At 35.0% G+C, this 23377-nt stretch overlaps 1 protein-coding gene across 7 annotated transcripts in view; it reads right to left on the reverse strand.

Annotated features, from left to right (window-relative positions):
• LOC141677371 (MAP3K epsilon protein kinase 1-like) overlaps window positions 1-22368 on the reverse strand; it is a 54371-nt gene extending 32003 nt beyond the window's left edge. The window contains exons 1-14 of one of the 7 annotated variants that reach the window (XM_074483271.1): window positions 22239-22353; window positions 21494-21628; window positions 20989-21009; window positions 20366-20439; window positions 20133-20223; window positions 19981-20064; window positions 15330-15433; window positions 14863-14968; window positions 14104-14391; window positions 13020-13199; window positions 12718-12927; window positions 12430-12521; window positions 12266-12349; window positions 11373-11610 (exon numbers count right to left, since the gene is read on the reverse strand). In XM_074483271.1, the coding sequence (XP_074339372.1) occupies window positions 12793-12927; window positions 13020-13199; window positions 14104-14391; window positions 14863-14968; window positions 15330-15433; window positions 19981-20064; window positions 20133-20223; window positions 20366-20439; window positions 20989-21009; window positions 21494-21628; window positions 22239-22292 (1272 nt within the window). In that variant the 5' untranslated portion in view covers window positions 22293-22353 and the 3' untranslated portion in view covers window positions 11373-11610; window positions 12266-12349; window positions 12430-12521; window positions 12718-12792. Of the gene's footprint in view, window positions 1-11372; window positions 11611-12265; window positions 12350-12429; window positions 12522-12613; window positions 12928-13019; window positions 13200-14103; window positions 14392-14862; window positions 14969-15329; window positions 15434-19980; window positions 20065-20132; window positions 20224-20365; window positions 20440-20988; window positions 21010-21493; window positions 21664-22238 lie in introns of those variants that run through there. The other 6 variants (XM_074483272.1, XM_074483270.1, XM_074483277.1 and 3 more) reach the window with 6 other exon arrangements.
• Between the last annotated feature and the right edge of the window lie 1009 nt (window positions 22369-23377).

Genomic DNA, 23377 nt, shown 5'->3' on the forward strand with positions numbered 1-23377 from the left:
TGAACTATCTAATCATAGTAATGGTCAAAACCTAACAGTGAGTTCACGGGTCCTGATGTTAAGAACAAAAGCAGTCTAAAGTAAATCGGGCATTACGACGGCTATGTTTACGCGATTACCAAATTTAAACCATTCCAATCAATTCACAATTCAACCCACAATCACCACTACAACCAAACTTCATCCATTCTTTATTACAACAGCTCTAACAACTCAATATTTCCAATTTATACTACTTCTCAATCATGAACTAAGGGCTTACTTAAGTTCATTAACTAATAATCAAGATTTACTACTCCAAAAACATTACAAAACCAACCAATCTCTAAATATTCAATAACCATGCTTCTCATGAACTATACTACTCATAACAAGCTTCTTAACATTCAATAGTTATGCTAGGTTAAGAGATTATACCTTCCTTGTGAGTAGGAGTAACTAATGAGCTTGAAACAACCTTGGAAAATCCTTACTAAAGCTTTATCTAAACAAAAACACAAGATCAAAATTTCAAGTTCTTGAAAAACACTATTCACTCTCTTCTTCCATGAATTATAGGAAGAGATTGTGAAGGAATTTGAAGCTTAGACTTATAGGATATCTATATCGATGTACTAGGAACCTTAGATAATTACCTCACTAATTAACAAAGCTTGGAACTTTAATTTGAGTTTTTCTTTCTTTGAAATGGAGATGAAGCCGAGAGCTTCTTCTTGAAAAGGTGAAGTCAAAATGTGTTTTTGTTATTTGTGATTTGTTTTGTTGGTTGTTTTTTTTTGTTTTGCTTAATTACCTTTTAACCATGGTAAAATTTGTGTGGCTTGAAATCAACCAACAATACCTTCTCATTTTTGTCATGCTTATGTCATTCTCCTATGTCATCTTCCCACACTTTTCCTCTTCTTGTTGGTGTGGTGACATCATCACCACTAACCTCTTTGATTAGCTCCTAATTACTTGGCTAATGACCGCTGATCTGTTATACGGTTCGCTTAACTTTCGTTCTCGTTTATCGTTTGAGGGATCATACCCGAGATCTTATTACTTGGGTTTCCTTAACCTTTCTCAATACATTATATTCCTTTTATGATCCTCTCTTATACTCCTTGAATTTAAATCCTTTTTATCTTGTTACCTTATACTCAATTCTTTCGGTATCTGGTGGATTTTCGGGAAAAATCAAAGTGTTTCGAATTTGGATTCCGACGATCTTTACATACACTTATATACCATATAGAGTACTAATAAGATCTCAGAATAACAATAAAAGAACCTCTACAAAGTGTGGCATGAAAAGTTTTCTTATTCAGCATAATCAGCAAAAACACTATTCATAAGAGTTACAAAAAAAAGTTAAAATTTTGGGGTTATTACAAAGCAAGTTGTGGCACAAGAAACTCTCACCTGAACTACAAAGCAAATAATACCTTGGTTAAAAAGGAATTAGTGAGAGACATGCCAAATCTGGAATTTGCTCAAGATAAAGTTTGCGAGGCTTGTCAAAAAGGCAAAATGAAAAGGTCAAGTCACAAAAACAAAACTATGAATTCCATAAATGCACCTCTATAACTTATTCACATGGATTTGTTTGGACCAGTTAATGTCGTATCTATTTCTAGAAAGAAATATGCATTTGTGATGGTGGATGACTACTCAAGATACACATGGGTAGAGTTTATGCATTCAAAGGATGAAACTCCACACATCATTATTGAACACATCAAGCAAATTTAGAAGCATGCTGAAGATCAGAATTGTGTGAAAAGATTAGGGAGTGACAATGGCATAAAATTCAGAAATGCAATTTTAAATAAATTATGCAAAGTTAAGGGTATTGTTCAAAAGTTCTCAGCTGCAAGAAAACCTCATCAAAATGGGGTAGTTGGAAGAAAGAATAGAACTTTAGTTGAGGCTGCTAGAACAATGCTGCAAGATGCCAATCTGCCAACATGTTTTTAGGAAGAAACTGTCAACATTACATGCTACACTCAAAACAAATATTTTATCAACAAAAATCTTGACAAGTCACCCTACTCAATCTTATCAAAAAGGAAGCCTACTGTGAAGCATCTGCATGAGTTTGGAAGCAAGTATTTTGTTCTAAAAGACAACTCTGAATATGTGGGAAAATTTGACTCTAAATTTTTTGAATCAATTTTTCTGGGATATTCATTGGAAAGAACTTCCTATAGAGTTTATGTGCTTGAACAAAAGAAAATTATAGAAAGCACAGATGTGACTTTTGATGATGACAAGTGTCCAGGCTTGGAATGCCCTGATGAGAATGAAGCTGACGCCCTTAAGTTTAAAAATCTCAACATTGATAGTGATGTTGAAGATGAAGCTGAGAACAATACAAGAAACATAATGAATGAAGAGTCAACTGAGCAAGTGAATCATGAGAATGAAAACTCATCTCAAACACCTGAATTTGATAGCACCAACTCAGGGGGAGAAAGAGAAGATATTTCTGCAAGTCATGCCAATAATGAAGAAAATGCAGAAAATTCAAGTCAACATAATCACACCAGAAAATGGGATAGGAGTCACACAAGTGATGCAATTATTGGTGATCCAAATGCTGGTGTGAGGAATAGAAGTGCAACTTCTAATGAATGTCTACATGCATGCTTTCTTTCACAAATTGAGCCTAAGAAAATTGAGGAAGCTCTACTTGATCCTGACTGGATATCTGCTATGCAAGAAGAGCTAAATCAATTTGAAAGAAACAAAGTTTGAAAGTTGGTTCCTGCACCAAAGAACAGGCATGGCATGCATATGTGACATATGCATGTTAGGCAAAGAGTGAGATGCGGACATGGGTGCATTCATGATAAACTTGCAGTTAGTAGATAAATAATTAACACTATCACATTTCACACATTTTTTCCTAGGTGCATACTTATCAGGTATGTAGTTGTTATATTTGTTTATCCCTACTTTTCCATTCCTGTTTATTTTCCTTTTTGATTCTGCTTTGACTTCAATCTTTTCCAACATATCATTCAACTGCTTCATTGACAAATGCCCTACATTCACTCTCCCCGCATCCTTGGTTTTACTTGATTCTTCTGAAATAAAATTCTTGGTAACTGAAACATATTTCTCACTAAACTTTGCTAGCTTTCCTTTGCTGATGGTCTTTGTCTCTTTCAGCGGATGAGGTTCATCCATCAACGGATGAGCTTTATTTTTCAACGGATAAGCTTCATCATCTGTTGATAGACCATCAATTAACTCTTGGTCCAGTTTCTTCTTGTCTTTCTTCCAGGCTGTTTCACAAAATGACTCAATACCTTGAACTTTGGCAATCTGTGCACTAACATCCCTAGAAGATTCTAGGCTTTAATGACTTCTTGCTCGCGTTTAAGCTGCTTTCTCAGAATTTTCTCTTTATTCAAAGAATTAATTAACTCATCTTTAGCAATCTTATACTGGATTTTCAATTTCTCAAACTCAGTGAATTGAGTTTTTAATGCAGCACTTTTATCACTTAAAAACACATTATTCTCTTTAATTCTATTGTTCTCTTTTTTGTGTAATTTAAGTGTGACACGAAAGTGATACAATTTAGTAGACATATCATTAATAGCATCATTGCATTAATCTTTAGAAAGATGCGCAAGATTAATGGTGATTACCTGATTTCTGGATGAGCTAATCTCTATTTCATCTGACTTGGACATGAGAGCTAGGTTGACATAGTTCATGTCTTCATCTGTATCATCTTCATCAGCTGCCCGGTCATTTTCTTGAGTAATGAAATTCTTTCCATTTTGTTTGAGCAACTCAAAATACTTCTTTTTGTAGTCAATAGGCTCAAATCTCTTCTTTTCAGAATTTTCTTTTCAGAATTTGGCTTTCTGCACCCATTTGCAAAATGGCCACTTAAGCCACACTTGAAACATTTGAATTTGGTTTTGTCAACCATGTTTCTGTTAGGCCTTGCAGCTCCAAAGTTTTTCTTAAACTTGAGCTTTTGAAAATTTTCTAGATAAAAAAGCTAGATTTTCAACAACCTCATCCATATCATCTTGACTTGGACAGTCTTCATCTTCAGTCATCAACCTTTTTCCTTTGCTCATCTCAAGCATGCCTTCATAAACATTGAGATTTGGTGCAGATTTAACAACTTCAGCCTTCAACTCCACTGCTCTCTCTTGCCCAGCTATCAGTGCCATGGATCCACCTTTCTTCCTTTCCTTCTCTATCATCTCATCCTGTTCCAGCTCAAGCTCATAGGTCTTTAAGATACCATACAGTCTCTCAAGAGTGAAGTCTTTATACTCTTGTAAATTTCTTAGAGAGACTGTCATTGGCTTCCATTCCTTTGATAAAGACCTTAGAAATTTCAGGTTGGAATCCTTGGTTTGGTAGACCCTTCCATACAACTTCAGTCCATTTAAAAATTTCTGAAATCTACAAAAAGTATCATTTAGTGACTCACCCTCTTCAAAGTAGAAGTGCTCATATTATTGTATTAGAAGCTGCATCTTGTTTTCTCTAACTTGCTCAGTACCCTCACATATCATTTGAATTTGATCTCAAATTTGTTTAGCAGTTTTACTGTTTATGACATTGTCAAAAATGTCTGAATGAAGACCATTGAACAAAATATTCATGGACCTTTTATCTTTGTGAACTGTTTCAATATCTTCATCTGTCCATTCTGATTTGGGTTTGGAACTGTTTGCTCATTTCTAGTGGCTTCACCATCTTCTGTTGTAGCCCTGTGCGGTACATGAGGTCCATTCTTTATGCAATTGACATAGCTTTCATCTTGAGAGAGTAGATGAAGGTGCATCTTCACTTTCCAGTGATGATAGTCGTCTTTATCTAGAATTGGAATCTTCACTCCAACATCTTCCTGCTCATGTTGTTTGATTATTATGATCTTTAAACTCTTTGTGTGTTAAGAAGTTAGCTCTGATACCAATTGTTATTCCCTAACAATATAATAACAGAATTACAGAAGGGGGTTGAATGGAATTCTGGTTACTTTTTACTTTTCTGGAAAAAATCTTCATTTGATATGCAGTTGTCTTTGAATATGCAAGAGTGCGGATTATAAGTATAAAGTATTCAATCACATAAAGTAAATAAAACAAGTTTAAAAACTTTCTGGTGTATTTGTATTTCCACCAGAGATGTATATTAATTGAGGAATACTCTATGATGCAAAGTTGCCCGAAACTGCTTACAAGTATTATAACTTAGAACCTGAGAGTGCTAAAAGATACAAATTACAAAGACTTTCTATTTTCTTTATTATTAATCTTAGTTGTAAAATACTTGCTACACTTGATTTATATATCACCAAGTTACATGTGCAATAAGATAAATAATATTCCTATCGGCTAATTCCAATTCACATGTTTCTTCATTTCTATGTCCAATGCAATCCAAGGTAGATACAACATCTTTGAACGAGCTTGTCTGGCATGGAAATGGAAATGCTTTATTTTCTTCTATCACCTATAATCAGGCTGCCACATTCCTTTTGTACACTATCAACCCATATGACTCTGTCAGCTTTTTTCAAGTCCCTATCAACTGCTATCTGGTTGATTATTCATCGAAGCTTTCTTAATGTTATCCGTTGACACTGTATTGGTGTCATCCGTTGACAGCTTTGTAGATAATATCCGTTGAGGGCTTGACTGGCTTATCCGTTGAGGGCATATGAGTTATCCGTTGAAACTTGTAGAGTCATTCGTTGAAGCTTGTAGAATAGCAGTTGAAGTTATTTCCATAGCAGTTGATACTCTTTCACTTATACAAAATTATAAGGCATTTTATATTTACAATTAATTCACCTATTTTGTATATCTTGCTAGTAGTCAACATGACTTAGAAACCAACTAATACTACCAAATCCCCCAGCTATTCTAGTGTACAGAATATGCTACAAACTTATTGAAATAAGCTACTCAATCAACGGATAGATAACTGTGGTTATCTGTTGATGGCTACAAAAGACACTAAATAAATCTACTTAGATATTTTGGTAAATTATCATCAAGACTATAACATATTCCTAACAAAGATCATCCTTCATAAACTCATCATCAATACTTGTTCTTCATTGTCCTCTTCTACTATAGCGACCGTCGTGGTATTGCCATCGTAGTGGTCATCGCGCATTTCCCCCACTATGGTCATTGTAATCTTCCGTCATAATGGTCATCGTAAATCTTCATAGACAACTTCATCAATCATCGTCATAACTTCTCATCGTCAGTAGTCATCGTAAGCGACTCCCATATAAGAAGAGCCCTATAGGAGGGCGCCCTAGACTCCGGAGACACGTTCTCCCGAGTTCGTCCATCTTTTTCCTCGGTGGTGATCCGAGCCATTTCCTTAAAGATCCGATAAAATACCCATGACGATTTTATGATTAACAACTACACCCCGATTTTCTAGTTTATTAAAAATAAAGTGGAAAATCTTCTTCTACTTCCTCCGTCCTTCCGTGAATAATTTGACCTTTATCATCTGCAATGTCTTCACTTCCTCTTTTGCTAATAAACTTCCTTCCATATGCGTAAATTCTTTCTCCCCTAAAGAAATGCTTTAGTTGACAATCTTCATCGTAAAATCTTCTTCCGAGTCTTCATGACAAGTGCTTCAACTTTTACAAAATATCTCACTAATATTTTTTGCAAATATTTTCCGCAAATTTATCCGCAGATATTTTCCGCAAAATTTTCAGTAATTTTTTTTTCATTCCCCCTTTTGGAGGCACACGGGGCGCGCCCTACCCCCTGAGAATCCATCCTGGTCTTCAAATTTCCAAAAATATGAATTTTTGCTCTTATGAGCTCCCCTTCCTCTTCATTTTATTTTATCTTCTACCTCTCAAGAATACAACTTTTCCTTTCTCGAGATCTTCAAGAAACTCGGATTTGGCTTCTCATAGGCTTTCTCTTCATTTTCGCTTTAATTCATTCGTTCCTCTTGCTCTAAGATATTTCCACATGTTCTTTTTCCTAATTTCTGACATGTATATTGTTAGGTCCATGAAATGCAAGCTTCTTGAACTTCATGTTCTTGCCATATGTTTTTGTGTGTATATTTATGTATAGGACGTATACGTCATCCTTTGATCTTGTTATATTTTCAATTTAACCATCAATTGTGTTTGTAAGTACTTTACATTATGATAAGTCCTTCATTCATTTTTGTTTATGGGGCGCGCCCTAGATTCGTCATATGGTCTTCGGGTTACGTCTCCCTGTTTTTATCTTCACGGGGCGCGCCTGAAGCCGTGTGGCCTCTGTTGTACTGGGCGCACCCGGAGTCTATCTGAAGCATGAGTCGCAACCTTGTTTCCTCTCGTATGCAGTGTATTTCTTGTATGAATCATGTTAATTTATTTAACGTGGTTCTTTCAGGCATGGCTCCTCGGATTCCTAAGTGTTTCATGTTTTGTCTTGCTCCTGAGAAGACGATGCCCGAGAGGGATGTTGCAAAACTTTCTTCACAGCACGATGCGTGCCCTAGTTCTTCTCCTATGGAAGTTGTTCAGGCGCTTCTAGTCCTTTCGTCGAAGTGTACTAGAGCTAGCGTGAAAATTGGTACTTCGAAGAAGGTGAAGGCTTCTTCTCTTTTCCAAGTGAAATCTCACTTGGGTACTTTGGTTGTGTATTTTCTCGGAGCTAAGGAGTTAAAATCTTGGAAGAATTTGTCATCGACTAAAAGAGATCTTGCAAGAATCACAGCTGTTGCGCAATTACTATTCCTTTATTTGGAGGATACTTCCATAACTCCTAAGGATAGGGCTCGACTTAATAGTCTTGACATGGAGCGGAAGAAACTAATTTCTCGTGCCACAAATGTTGAAGAAGAGTTGAGGAAGAAGAGTAAGGATAAGGATGTTATCATAGCAAAATATGCGCACGAATTGAAACGACAGGGCCAGATTATTTATAATTTTCATGATTTTTCGGACGCAGCCCTTATTGAGAGAGTTAAGCTTGAGCTTAGGTCAAGAAACTCCGAGATGATCAGTAGAGTGGATGGAAGAAGGAGAAGGAAGAAATCTATGATACGGGTGTCGAGAAAGGCTTTTATATACTTCTCACTACCATCCTGGCCTGCGATCCTGCCTATGACTTTAGCTCCTTTGATGCAGAGATATTGTACTATGATGCTGACTTCAAGAGGGATAATGCCTATGTCATAGCCGCTAAGAGGGTTGCCTTAAGACTCGATCGACGTTCTTCTTTCACAACAGAAAGCGGGGTAGAGTCGTAACTGAGATGATCGATGTTGTTATTCCTCACGATGGTGTTGCTTCTCTGGATGATGTTATTATGGCTTATCCTCGTACACACTGTTTTCCGTCTACCGCCTGAGAGTAGGGGTATGCTTCTTAGGCTCTCTAAATCTTGTGTTTTTCATATGTGTTTCCTTGTGACTTCAATGATACTATGACTTTTATTTGAGGTGCGAGCCTCTGTAAAATCCTTACAGCTTGTACGAACCTATTTACTTATCACATTTTCGTATTTAGACTTCATATTGCATATCTTGTTTCATATTATCTCTTTGTTTCTGCCTTGAAATATTTTCATCTTGCAAAAACAAAAACCAAGGAATAAGTAATTGAAGTGGAGCAACTCCAAAATTCCCGTCTTTTAGCTAGCTTGAAAACAATCCTTTTCTTCGATGATTAACATAACTCAAACTTATCGTAATAATAAGAGTTGTTCTCCATATCTTCAAGTTAGAAACTTTGAAATAAAAAATTTCAAAATTTTATTAATGATGCATTCTGGTGTAAAAATTCACAATAGTCTCAAGCGACGCCATTGTCTGTTGATCAATAGAAGGAACGAAAGTAAACATCCTACGAATAACACTGAGTGAGATGGTACGTGCACTACCCCCCCGGGCTAGGAGGAATTTTATTGATACTAATCTACTATTCGGGCTAAGCCCTACTTGAATCAACTATAGTGCATATAAGTAAGTAAGGGGTTGAGGCCGTGCCTTACTGGAAATATTTCGGCAGATGTTCCGCATTCCAAACTCGAGGAATAGGCTTTCCGTTCAAGCCCTCGAGATAACATGTTCCTTCCTCAAGTACTGCTCGGACTTTATAAGGTCCTTCCAAATTAGCTCTGAAGACTTCATGGCTAGTTATCTTCGTGTTAGGCAAGACCCTTTTCAATACCAAGTCGCCAATTTTCAATGGACGTACTTTGACCTTTCAATTATAAAACCTGGACACTCGTTGCTGATACGCCGCCAATTTCACTTGAGAAGCTATTCTAACTTCTTCCAGTAGGTCTCATTGAATCTGTTGCGTAACTTCACTATCTTCATAGCGGAATTTGCTTATATGGAGAGACCTAAATTCAACTTCTACCGATATCATGGCTTCATAATCATATGTCAGCATGAAAGGTGTTTCTCCTGTAGTAGATCTAGGAGTAGTGTTGTATGACCACAACACCTTTGGGAGCTCCTCTGGCCAATCTCCCTTACAATCTTCTAACTTAATCTTTAGTGTGTGTTTGATGATTTTATTAATAGCTTCCTTCTGTCCGTTGCTTTGGAGATGATATACTGCGGCAAAATCTTTTTGTATCTTCAAATTTTGAAACATTATTTTCAATTCTTTGCTGTCGAACTGCTTTGCATTGCCAGAGACTTACTTATATGGAATCCCAAATCGACTTATTATAAAATTGAAGACGAAATCTACTATCTTCTTTGTCGTAATAGTCGGCAAGGGCATAGCATTTGCTCACTTGATAAAGTAATCCACAGCCACAATCGCGTACTTGACACCCTCTTTGGCTTTGAGGAGCTTCCCGATCAAGTCAATCCCCCACATGGTAAATGGCCAAGGGCTTGCCATAGTGGTTAGTTTAGTTGCCGGTATGTTGGAGAAGTTTGTGAATCTTTGACATTTATCACATGCTTTAACTAATTTAAATGAATCTTCCCGCAAAATTGGCCAGAAGTAACCCTGACGTAACACCTTTGCCGCAAGTATCCTCCGTCCGAATGATTGTCGCAGATTCCTTTATGTACTTTTTTCAGAATATTACGACAGCCTTCTCCTGCGATGCACTTCAATAAAGGTTGAATAAAACATTTTTGTATAACTTGGTTCATATTCCACACATCGTACAACTTTATATCGGAGTCGCCTGACTGCCATCTTATCTTTTGGAAGTGTCTCGTTCTTCAAGTACTCTCATATTGGAGTCATCCAAGTTTCTTCGGGAACCATCTTGGGTAAGGAAACCAGGTCTTTGCTCAGGACTTTGGTGAAAGAAAGCTGTTAATTTTCGTCAAGCAGAAACAAGCACGTCTTCTCGTTCATCTGGCCTCAGAGACAAAATTAATCTGTTATATTCAACCCCTGGATATACAGAGAAATTACCATTTAGCTCAAAAAAATAATTTTTTCTCTTTCTAGTGGGACAAGTTATCAAATGCTTAATCTTGGGAGAGGAGAACAATATAATATATAAAACAAATCGCTTCTGCAGCTATTCAGGCTCTTTTTTTTCCTTGCTTAAAAGATCCATTCTTCTATATTCGGGTTGACCTATGGGTCTCAAAACTTAATGGTAAACATTTGAGAGGCATCAGGAAAGTAAATATAATTCATGTTTTCTATTGTCTAGAAAATTGAGAAGTCATATTAAGTCATGTTTTGGGCCATACAGAACAAAAATATCTTATTTCAGAAAGGAGGATATATTTACCCGCTTGTTACTCATTGAGAGGAGGAGTATTACATAATGCATTTTGTAGAAGCGCACATGATATGCATTTAATATATGCGTAATAGAAAAGTAATGCGCGGTCTTGATTAGAGTAAAAGCGATTACGCATTTCATATATGCGGATTATACATACAAATAATTAAGTAATATATAAATCGACGTCGATCCAACCACAAATCTCTCTCTCTCCTGAATCATACCTGAATCCTACCTTTTCTCCGATCCAACTCAATTTCTCTCTTTATGTTATATACATCAGATCCCATATACATACATAGATAAAATTTTATTTACCGCCGCGATCTGTTCATCGTTTAAAAGAACATGATTGATTTGTGTTGTTGAAAAGGCCGGGATTTTGTAGGGTTCTTTCAAATACCTAATACGCATTTTGAAACGAGGTATCATCCGGGTATTAATGGCCAAACAAACAAAAAAGCATTATTTTGGTAATAGTAGACTGGTATTGTGTTAATATTGTCATTTTTTTCTTTTTTTTAATTATAAAAAAGTGTTCTCGAAATTGTCGGCACATAATATAATTGAAAAAGGGAGTCACAGAGCAATATATTTTCGGTCGTTAAACAGTGTTTACCGTTGCGATAATTAAGAGAATTTAGTCCAGGACCAAAAAATTTCAGGATCACTAGACATTTGTTGGAAAACTACAGCATCATAGAGTAACCCACCTCCAGTAGAAATGGCAGCTAGTTGAGTTGCCTCATTCAAACTATACAGAGTGCTGATAAGCCTAAGTAATATTCCAGTTTTTGCAGCTATATGGAAAAGATCATTCCTAGAGCTTGACCACTGAAGCTTAAATATTTGCCACAATCCGTCAATTGCAAGATGAACCATTTCCCTGCATGTCATTAATTCTTGAATTATACACACAAACAATTACAGGTAAAAGCATGTACGAGGAGTTTGATCTGCTAAAGAACTTTCAAGATGCATCTGATAAGTGGAAGTCATGTAAAAATTTGTAAAAGATGACTTGACAAAGAAACTGGGAAAAAGGCGCAATACATCATACCAACTAATATATACAACACAAAAACTTTTGCTAATCCAGCCACATGAGTTATGAAAGATTATAAAACTGTATTCGACTTGGATATTTCCCTTTCTCATAATGGAATTCCAAGTTTAAGTAACACTTGTAATATCAGACTTTTTAGAAACAGCTGACTGCTATTACAACTAAATTTATTCAACTATCACAATTTGCTTATGCTGAGTTACTGGGTCCTTTGCCACTGATTAGAAGTAACATTCTTGTTACTTTCTTTGAATTCTTCAATATTTTTGTGTGTGGAGAGTGCTCCACGTTTAATTCAGGAGAATCTACAATGTCATTAATAGTTTATATCTATATATTCAAGTTTCAACAATAAAAACAATGAAAGAAAGTAACAATGTTTACATCCTCTGTAATTTCTAAAACAAAATAAAACAATGAGTCGAAAGAAACATATGGCATATCAGAGTGTAAATGATTCACATCAAGCACGAACCTGTGGTTTTTATAGTCAGCCTCAAGAAAGCTCACAAGAATGGTAATACCAGGGCAAGCAATAAACATATGCAAAGTCATGCAGCTGTATAAAGCAGGAGTCAATTCTTATTACTTAGATAGATATAATTATGCCACAGGGATTAAGAGCAAAAAACCATATACCTTGAGTGACAAAACTGATGCAGGGATTTTGCTGCTTCCATACGAATTTCATGAGGGCGGTCAGGTACAGCAAAGCCCATGACTGTTGGAATCTGCAATGAAATAGTAATACTGTTATCCGATAAACAATTATACAAACTATAAGGAGTGTCAAAATAAAGAGCTATAAACTAATGAGACAGACTTTCGCTACTCATTCATGTTCAAATTTTTTTATTCCAGAAAAGGTGTCACACTGGTGGACTACAGATTCTTGTGTGTGTGCACCAATTTTGTAGAGTTAAGTACATGGTGCAATTCCAGACAGTTAACTCATCATGAACCACGTACAGAAGAATCCAACTCAGAACACTGAATCTCATGTCACTTTTCAGAATGTCGAGCCTGAGAGCTGAAATTTTGCACACGACTTAACAGGCCTGCTAGACAAGTGCTTTCCTGAATTTCAGTGCTATCCCTGGTAATCTCATTTAAAACTTGAAGCACCGAGCATATGACCTGGTAGAAAAAAGGTTATTATAATAGCTGCCACTGTACGAGGATAGCTAGGTTCAAAAATTATAGTTGCAAAGCCTTATAGAATGACATACACGAATGTTTGGAACCTCCAGTAGCTCCACTAGAGGAACAAAACCATGCTGGGTAAGGAAACCAAGCCTTTGCTCAGGACTTTGGTGAAAGAAAGCTGTTAATTTTTGGCAAGCAGAAACAAGCACGTCTTCTGGTTCATCTGGCCTCAGAGACAAAATTAATCTGCTATATTCAACCCCCTAGATATACAGAGAAATTACCATTTAGCTCAAAAAAATAATTTTTTTTTCTCTTTCTATTGGTAGTAGTTGTCAAATGCTTAAGCTAATATTGTCCGGATAAAGCTTTTTTCAAATTTTGATAGGCCATCCAAGTTGTCAATATAAGAAATCAATTCCAAAGGTTGGGTATTGTTATTAGTGAATGTGTACTAGTTCTTTGCTCTAGCAGAAAACTTATAGCATTCAATCTTGTATACATTCAACAGACGAATTATTGTTATGACACAGTGCAGTCTTACATAAAGAATGTTGCAGAAAAGGTGCATGTAGGCCCATATAAAAAACATGCGCTGTTATAATACAAATGCATATTCCTCTATGGGCATATGATCAATTTCATCACTAATGTAGAGTTCATTGCTTTTTTATGAGGAGAATCTGATTATGTGCAGATCCGCCTAAACTAGAGTAGATTCCAAATTATGCTGAGATTTTGGTGTGCTTGATTTCTGCTCAATTATCAAGTCCACCAAGCTCAAATGACATTTTTATGAAATAGACATAGGGTTATGCAGAAAATGAAGACTACCTATAGATGAGGCAATTTATATTAATTTCCCTGGAATCTGGATAACCAGAACATAAATGAATCTTCGATATTTAAATCAATTTCTGAAATCCTATGAATCAGTGTAATTAAAGAAGTTTTGACATGACTCTTCTTTATGATTAGTATATTTTCTATCTTTACAAAGTTGAATTGTACCAACATCAGATGTTGACAAAACATGAATAGATGATCTGGTAAACCAAACTCTTCCATATTAGAGGCTTACACTATGTATGTAGTTCGTGTCTTCGTGATATGCTTGTTGACTTCAGAGATGTTCTAAAAAGAAAATAACACAATAAATAAATTCACCTTTGGAGGGCTAAACTCTTGGCTTTTCGATGTCGCACTAGATGAACCGTTTTCAGCATGATTAGAGCTTTCTTCTACACAAACTTTTTTTGAAATGATGCTTTTGCTACTAAAAGTAGGAGAACCAGTTTCATCATTAACCAACACTTTATCCTGGTCGGTCAAGTGAGAGACCTGGTGAAGCTCTGATGATGTCTCAGGATCACCAAATATACCCCTGAGAGGATTATGTTCAGCATCCTTGTCCGCATCAGCAGTATCAACTTTAAGAAATTCTGTTTCAGAGTCCTGGAATTTTACATGAAAGACATCAATAGAGATATATTAGATCTACTACAAAAGGCACAAAACAGTTCTTAAAAATATAACACACATCGCAGCTGCTTCATCATAATGCCTTCTATCATCAATCTGAGAGTGTGTGATTGCTAAGCTACGGCAAGAATCAAGTTATTAAAGAATTGAAATACACTCTCACTTTCTAGATGTTCCGAACACAACAGGCATCAAAGGTTTCGTGTATCTAGTTTATCTTGTTGGCAAGGGGTTATTAAGTTGCATAGCCATCGGTGGTGTCAGTACTTCATAATTCAATACACTAAGCATGCATATCCTCAGCTTGTCATTACAATTTCATACATGATATCGATATTTTGGGTGAGCTCATGGGATTCTTAATGAAAAATCAGAATCTTAACTGTGTAAACTGGCAAAACTAATGACATGTATGATAATACTGGAAAAAACACTAGCACTCACCTCGGCTTTCTTGGCATGGAGATTGTCAACAGAGTTCTGATCGTCTCCACTCGATGTCTCAGCATCCTCAGAACATAAGCTTCTTTTAGAAAGTAAAGCTTGCTCACTAAAATAATAAGTAATCAGACATTAACTCAATTATAATAATGCAAACTAGCTACAATCTGCAAAGCTTTATAGAAGTCCAGTCTCCGACAGTGTATTCATCAGTTTTCACATATGCCGTCATAATGATTATTTATTTAAGCAAGAAAGTGTACAGTGTAACCTTTAGACAATCAAACCAAATCTTTAAATAAAAAAAAAACACGAAAAACACAAAAATTGTTCAATAATTACAAGCTAACTCCTAAAATATGAATAGAGAGCGCAACAGAAGTGAAAATGCAAAATGTAAACCTCCAGAGTGTTTGTAGCTTTTATGGGGAAAATGGATGAAGCAGAAAAGTGGAAATCAAGTTGCCTACCTTGATGTTTCACTGTCATGAAGGGGAGAGTGTACAATACGCCTGGATCTTTGAATCCAAGGGTGGGAAAGCAGAGTCTTGGCATCCAGCCTCTGCCTGTAATCCTGAAAAGTAAGTACTGAAGTGAATACAAGTAATAAGGATTTGTAGATATTAGATAGGTTACATTATATTCACAACTGGATCTAAGACAGGACAACATGGTTAACTAAGCTGTATTCTTTTTGCAATTGTAAAATATATTAGGCAGAACATGATTCAAGCCTAAGTTCGCACAGTCAACATTATGCAGATTCAATTGTACATTCAGAAACCATTTCTGAACTAACAAGATGAATAGCTCTTGACTAATAATACGAGAATTTAGATCCTAAATCAGCTATCACATGATCAATAATCGAATAATCAGCTACAACTATTTAATTCTCTGTAATCTTGATAGGTTTAACCACCATCATCCCGATGACTTAACACAGTTCTCTCATCTTAAGAGGATGCATCCAACTCCATTTCAAACAATCTATCTATTCATCTACGTTACAAAGCCAAATTATTTTTTTCTGACTGGTCTCTCTTAACTCTAAAAGTAATCATATCCCCAAATTCCTGAGTTTCGCACTCAACTTAATCAACATCAATATTGAATATGGGGCTAACAGAAAGGCTTGAATTGAAAATTCAATCTAAGCCACGGCGATTAAGTGTTAAATGCAAACTGGTATTGTTTTAGAATAAAAAATTTAGATATGGCTCATCACAGCAGCAGATAATTCAAGAATGTAAATATGTTTACACACGTGAGATGTGCGTGACAGGTAATAGCAAAGCAAAACAATCATGATGCAAATGTGAAACCTGCATGATAGGCAAGATCTCGACTTAAAATAGTCATTCCTGTTGTAACGCTCTACTGGAATGCGTTACAGTTTTTTCTTTCAAAAAAAAAGAGAAAGAAAAATAGTACACTGTTACATCATGTTGCGCAGATTAGGTATGCGTCACATGTCAAAAATTTTAAAAAAATAATAATCGTAGCATAAATCTATGATGTTCAAATAAAAGAAAAAGGTAAATAATACACCGATACTTCATGTTGCACATATTATGTATGCTTCACACGTCAAAAAATTAATAAAAAAATACAAATCGAAGTGCATATCTATGATGTTCCCTCATGTGCTATAAAGGCCAACTTATACTGCCACTTGGAGAATAAAATGATTTTATGCTTTTTGTTAACACCCCAAAATCTTAGCAAAAACTAAATTCACGATAGCTCATTACAAGAAAACAGCATGACAATTTTTAAAAATAACCTGCACAATCTGCCAAAGAGCTGTCCAAGGCCCGAGATCATAATATGGAGGTAAACCTGTGAGCAGCTCAATCACAGTGCATCCAACACTCCATATATCAGATGCCGCACAAACTCCAGACATGTTGATCACCTACACAAGCATAACTGAATAAAAGGACTGCAATACACTTACCACAAAAAGGACTTAAATGCACATTCAATGCTGTAATTCATATAAATATATTGAACACTTCCGCATTAAAAGTATGCAAATATGGAATGCAGGGATATGGCCTCAATTTATCACAAGACATGCTGTCAATGATACTATACCCACTTGATGTATTAATCTGTGAAGCAGGGAATATTGCTCTAATAGACAATCAAGGTAACTCAAGAAATTCAGAATTCGGCAATACTTCTAAGCAGCATTTCAGAAAATTCGGGTTGAACAATCATAACAAACAACCAAGAGAATTTGTGTTGACACATATGAGTATGATGTATGGTTCATCTCGAGAGCAGGAATGCCAATTTTTTGTTTTTATTAAAAACTATACATGGGCAAATAGCAAGCCCTTGGACAGGTTTGCCTCATTATGCATGCCTGGTCTCTTGGTCAAGTCTGAGAAACAAACACAATTATGCAAGGCTGGCACCCAGGTTCAAATCACGGAATCAGAAGAAATATTGGGTCATATATGTTGTTTTAATAAATCATATATATGTAAGTAGGTAAATAAGAAAAACAAATACCAAACACATACGAAGCTGTAACTTGCTAGAACAACATTATTTCAATCCATATACAATAAGATGAATTTAAGTAATAAGTTGATTTTTTCTCCAAATATTATACCGAAATCGTCACTTGACATATGTCAATAACAATTTCGCCAACAAGAATTTTTGTCCCATAATCCAATATCTCCCGCCAACTTTGTCAAGCAAACCATCTTACTTCTATTCCATACAATAGTATTGATTGCTGTCAAATCATATGCATTCGTATAATTGTATCAGCCGTCTTTTGAGCCAGGGATGCTTAACCGACTAGTAGTAAAAAGTCGACAAGTCATTCTTTACACATATATTAAATAGTTATACAGGTAACTTAACAAAACACATCAATTTCATATTTTTAATCAGAAGTAAAAGAATAGTAATGTCAAATAAAGCACGACTATAACATAATAACATCCAAATATCAAATTTAGCAATATCAAACACATCCCAGAAAATGAAAAAAAAATAAGTGATGATGAAAATCAAGCAAAGTAACTAATCGCAATATCATGTTCATTTCCATCTGCTTCTTGTGTATTATCAATGGTTTGAGTGGACGATGTTTCACAATAATCGCGGTTATCACAGCACTACGTCGAGCTTAAAAGTCCTGAATGCTGAAGTCCCTTCAGAGTAGTCGTCTTCGTGATAACCATGCTCATGACTTTTAGTACTTATGAATTTATAATGCAATATATTATTGTAAGTCGTTCAGAATTATTTCCTTCTTGACTAAACACCTTCATATATTTTTACAAATAAATATACACTGACATGTGACATTTGCATTCTAAACCTTTGATTTAAAAATAGATCAAAATGCATTACTAAAATGTAAACAGTAAACACCACTAAATTACTCATATATTGATGAATAATCAGATGTTTGTGAAATACACGATCCATTATGATACATCTATTAAAAGACATTGACATCAATTTGTGGAAGCACAATAATTGTATCATCTATTAAATAAATTAGAGGTATTATTCCAAATCTATTGAACACGTGTTTGTGATAAAAAAAATGCAGAGCAATAAAAAAATTACAATGTCAAAGATTCTACTATTGTTTATAGTAATGACTAGTGATGAAACTACCAACTCTGGCACCTTCATCCCTATCATAAGAAAAGTATCTCAGGGACCATCAAATATGCTGTCCCGGCAGATTCGTTACTATTTGTATCAGTTAACTTTGTAGCAACACCAAAATCTGCAAGTTTCACAAGGCCCTGAAAAGCATATATATTGTAAGTAACCCAAAAACAAGGATCAAAAGAGAGGTACTTGCGTTACAAAATGAAACATTATGTGAAACCTGCTAGGGACTTAGCGAAACAATAAAGAAGCTAGCATATAGATATGATATCAAAAGGAGAGTTAAAGAGATTATGTATGGCATGTACTCATAGGTGTGTATAACAGTTATCACTGAGTAAGGATACAGTATGGCCTCCGAGGGAATGTACCCCCAAATAAAAACAAAACTAATTTAGCAAGTATAGATCATTTACATAATTACATGTATATGATAGTATAGTAGTTTAAATATCTACCTAACTATACTTATTTTATCTCACACCGAATCTCTCAAAGAAACTTTTTGGTCAAAGATTGTAAAGAGTTCATTGTGCAATCAAATGGCAATGGATTGGATGAAATATTGCTTACTAACATATATTGAGATGGAAATGTCTGAATATGTCTCAACGGAAAATATAATTAAACAACTCTATGCATCTTATACAAGATATCACCATCTGTTTTAAATCCAACTGACAAGAAGCTAAAGATATATTAGGAAACTATAGATGGGAGATATAAAACTCTTACCAATAAAAAAATATTTGAGCCATGAAAAGTAGTTTAGAGAAATAATAATCTGAAAACATGTAAAGGATATGTTTGGGGGCCTGTGATTTTGATGTATGAGTATGAGGGTTTTATTTGAGTTGGCTAGGAGATGAGCATGCGCTTGAGTGATAGATTTTATGATAAAAATTACTCCTTAAATTATCCCCCCGAGAGTAGGAGTAGGGATGTGATAGTGTGGAAGAACATTGCATAGAATTTACTAAAGAAGAGTGAGGTGTTAAATTTGTTTAAATGTGATTAATATCATTATAACTTATTGTCTAGAAAAGGAAAATGAACAAAGAATCTAGCCTTCTAGGGAAGAGCGTATATGAAATATTAATTGGCCAATAATTTATACACTAGTTCTCTTTACCTCGGGAAAATGTATAATGTAATATATTTTTTCCCTTCTATACAAACATACGAACTTATCAACAAAGGCCAAAACATAATAACGAGAGTTTTCGCCTATTAAGAAAAATTGGAAAATTACACTATATGATGGTAGTGCAGAACAACAAACAAGAAACGTGTACAGAAAAGCATATACATTTGTAAGAGTACTTAGAAAGCAGATAACATAGAACAAATGAGACGAAGAATCAAAGGACTCGCTTGCACAAGAGCAATCATATTAGAAGGAACACTTGCACTGAAATGTAGAAGTTTAAAATGACAGCTAATTTTTCAAAACTAAAATACAATTACCTCTTTGGTTGTCAATATATTTGCACCCTTAATATCCCGATGAATCACGCCTTGTTCATGCAGGTAAACTAGACCCTCCAAAACCTGGTCACAACCGCCGGATGTCAAAACAAGACTTGGAATGAAAATGGGGACGAAGAGGCATGACAAACCTGAGTAATGTACACGGCAACAAGAGATTCTGGAAATGGGTCAAAATTCGCCGGCTTAATGATGTTTGCCAAAGAACCATTTTCCACGTACCTTTGCAAAACCATAGATATTGATAAATTCAAGGAATAAGTGCACTTTAAAATGAAACAATGTGCTAGAATTCCTAGTTGTCGGGTTTAAAGTACTAAACCATTACATAGATTCAATAAATAGATCGTTTTAGCATCCTTACTCGAGAAATATGTGGAGATGACTCGTTGTCTTGGAAGATCCAAGATATTTCACAATATTTTTGTGGTTAAGGTTCTGTAAAAAATGAAAAGAAAGGAGAAAGATCAGTGCACATATAAATGATAGGTAATAATTCAAACCTCGAATATAAAACAGTTAATTAACCAGTCCGTCTAAGACCTTAAGGTGTTAGAGGAAGAGTGAATCACGAGTACCCATCGTTTGGGTAATAATTTGCCTTTGTGTTCAGAATAAATTGTGAGAATTTACTTGACAAAAAAAAAGTGAGAATTTTGAAACTTTTTCCTTTGGGGTGGGAGGAGGGAGGATGGGAGTACTATAGACCAGCGCCAATTGTGTAGTCCGAGCTTGGATCTCTTGATCAAAATTTTCAATTTTTAGAACTAATGTGAGTGGAAAGGAGTTTGCCTAAGCCAATCAAACAGGTACTTCAAAAATGAATAATCTTAAAGTGATATGATTCATCAGAAATGTATAGGCAGAAGCTCTGGTCGATAGATGGAACATGAGAACTAGCCAGATTCCAATATGTATATAAAATAAGTATTTGCAAGTGTAAATCATAATTATACGAGTGGATATATTAGAAGGGAATAAAATTACCTTGAGCAAATCAATTTCTTGCTGTAGCATTCACGTATTCAACCAGTGGCATAATAACCCATAAAGATACATAAAGTCAGCTTAACTTTATGGGAAGAATATAAAACTATAGAAGTGTGTTGAAACAACAAATAAGGAGCACAAAAAATCAATAACATTGCACTTACATGAACCATTTTCTTAAAAGTTCAAGATAAACTACATCAGTTAATAAAACATTAAAATTAATAATTCTGAAGCTGAACCACAAAAGGTATATAGCATAATAAAGCTTAAAAATGATGATGTAGAAGCTATTAGAGACATAATTTCTCATATACTGCCTAAGACTGACCCAATTGCAATAGAATTTTCAGTCATTTGTTGCACAGTTAAGTATAAAGCCGGAAAATTATGTAAAACGCAAGGAACACCAATACTCAAAGTTAATATTGATTGCAACATACAATATGTAAAGGTAGGTAAGGGGGAAAGTAAATTTATAGATGTAGAAGAAAAATCGTACCATTATATTTTTAAGATCTTCATCCTTGATATTCTCCAAAGAAACTTGCTTGATTGCAACAAATTCTCCATTCTCCAAATTCAAACCTTTGTAAACTATACCATGAGCTCCTCTTCCAATCTCATCACCAAGCATCTAAAATAGAAATGCACATTTAATGGAGAGAGGGGAGGGAGAGATAGAGGTAGACAGAGAGGGGGGCGAGAGACAGAGAGAGAGAGAGCGAGAGAGACTTACACGAAACCAAAACATATACAATTAAAGCACGAAAAACATTACATACAATTAAGACATAGTACAATTCAAAATATCATGTTCACAAAATTCAAAATCAAGCATAAAAATGAACAAGTACTCAACAGTGTATGTGTGTGCGAGAGAGGAAGATACAAAAATGAAGCACAAAGAAAAACCTTACATGAAATGAACACAAATACATTAAAACTTGCTACTACATAAGGAGCACAAAAAATCAATAACATTGCACTAACATCAACCATTTTCTTAAAAGTTCAAGATAAACTACATCAGTTAATAAAACATTAAAATTATTAATTCTGAAGCTGAACCACAAAAGGTATATAGCATAATAAAGCTTAAAAATGATGATGTAGAAGCTATTAGAGACATAATTTCTCATATACTGCCCAACAAATACATTAAAACTTGCTACTACATAACAATAAATTCAAAAATCATGTTAACAAAAACAAAAAAGAAGCCAAAAGAATTGCAAAATTCTTACATATCTGTTATCGATAATAGTCTTTGGTTTCTGAGACGCTAACAGGCGAGGCATCTTCCCTGAAATCGTAAATAAATTGTCGCCGGTGATCGGAAAGTTTGAAACTCCGTTGAGTTATAGAAAAGAAGGAGCACGAGTGTAATTAGTGGGGTCGAATGAAAAAGAGGACATAAACAGTACAAAGACAAAGACACCAAAAAAGTACAAAGACGTTACATTAAACCAAACAGTCCACGTTTGTCAATATCTAGTCCTTCATGTCCTCTTTTTCATTCGACCCCACTAATTACACTCGTGCTCCTTCTTTTCTATAACTCAACGGAGTTTCAAACTTTTCGATCACCGGCGACAATTTATTTACGATTTCAGGGAAGATGCCTCGCCTGTTAGCGTCTCAGAAACCAAAGACTGTTATCGATAACAGATATGTAAGAATTTTGCATTTCTTTTGGCTTCTTTTTTGTTTTTGTTAACATGATTTTTGAATTTATTGTTATGTAGTAGCAAGTTTTAATGTATTTGTGTTCATTTCATGTAAGGTTTTTCATTATTTGTGCTTCATTTTCATATCTTCTTCTCTCTCACACACACTGTTGAGTACTTGTTCATTTTTATGCTTGATTTTGAATTTTGTGAACATGATATTTTGAATTGTACTATGTCTTAATTGTATGTAATGTTTTTCGTGCTTTAATTGCATATGTTTTGGTTTGAGGTAACTCTCTCCCTCTCTCGCTCTCTCTCTCTTGTGAATATGATTTTTTGAATTGTATTTCTTACTTGTATGTAATGTTTTTGGTGCTTTAATTGTATATGTTTTGGTTTCATGTAAGTCTCTCTCTATATCTCTCTCTGTCTCTCGCCCCCCTCTCTATCTACCTCTCTCCCTCCCTCACCTCTTTTTTTAGTATATTTGTATTGTTTTTTGATTTTCTTTGCTATTGTTTTTAAAGAAGATAGAGTGATAAGGTTGGTACATCTAAATCTCGATAAATAGATATGTTTGGGATAGAAGATTTTATTCATTTAACGAGATTATTCATTTATCAAATTTGAAATATATCGCCATTATATTGGGCCCCGGAAAAAATATGCATTTAATGGAAAAAATAGGCATTTAATGGGATTATTCATTAGTG

This window comes from Apium graveolens, chromosome 8, assembly GCF_009905375.1.
Source record: "Apium graveolens cultivar Ventura chromosome 8, ASM990537v1, whole genome shotgun sequence".
NCBI lineage: Eukaryota > Viridiplantae > Streptophyta > Magnoliopsida > Apiales > Apiaceae > Apium > Apium graveolens.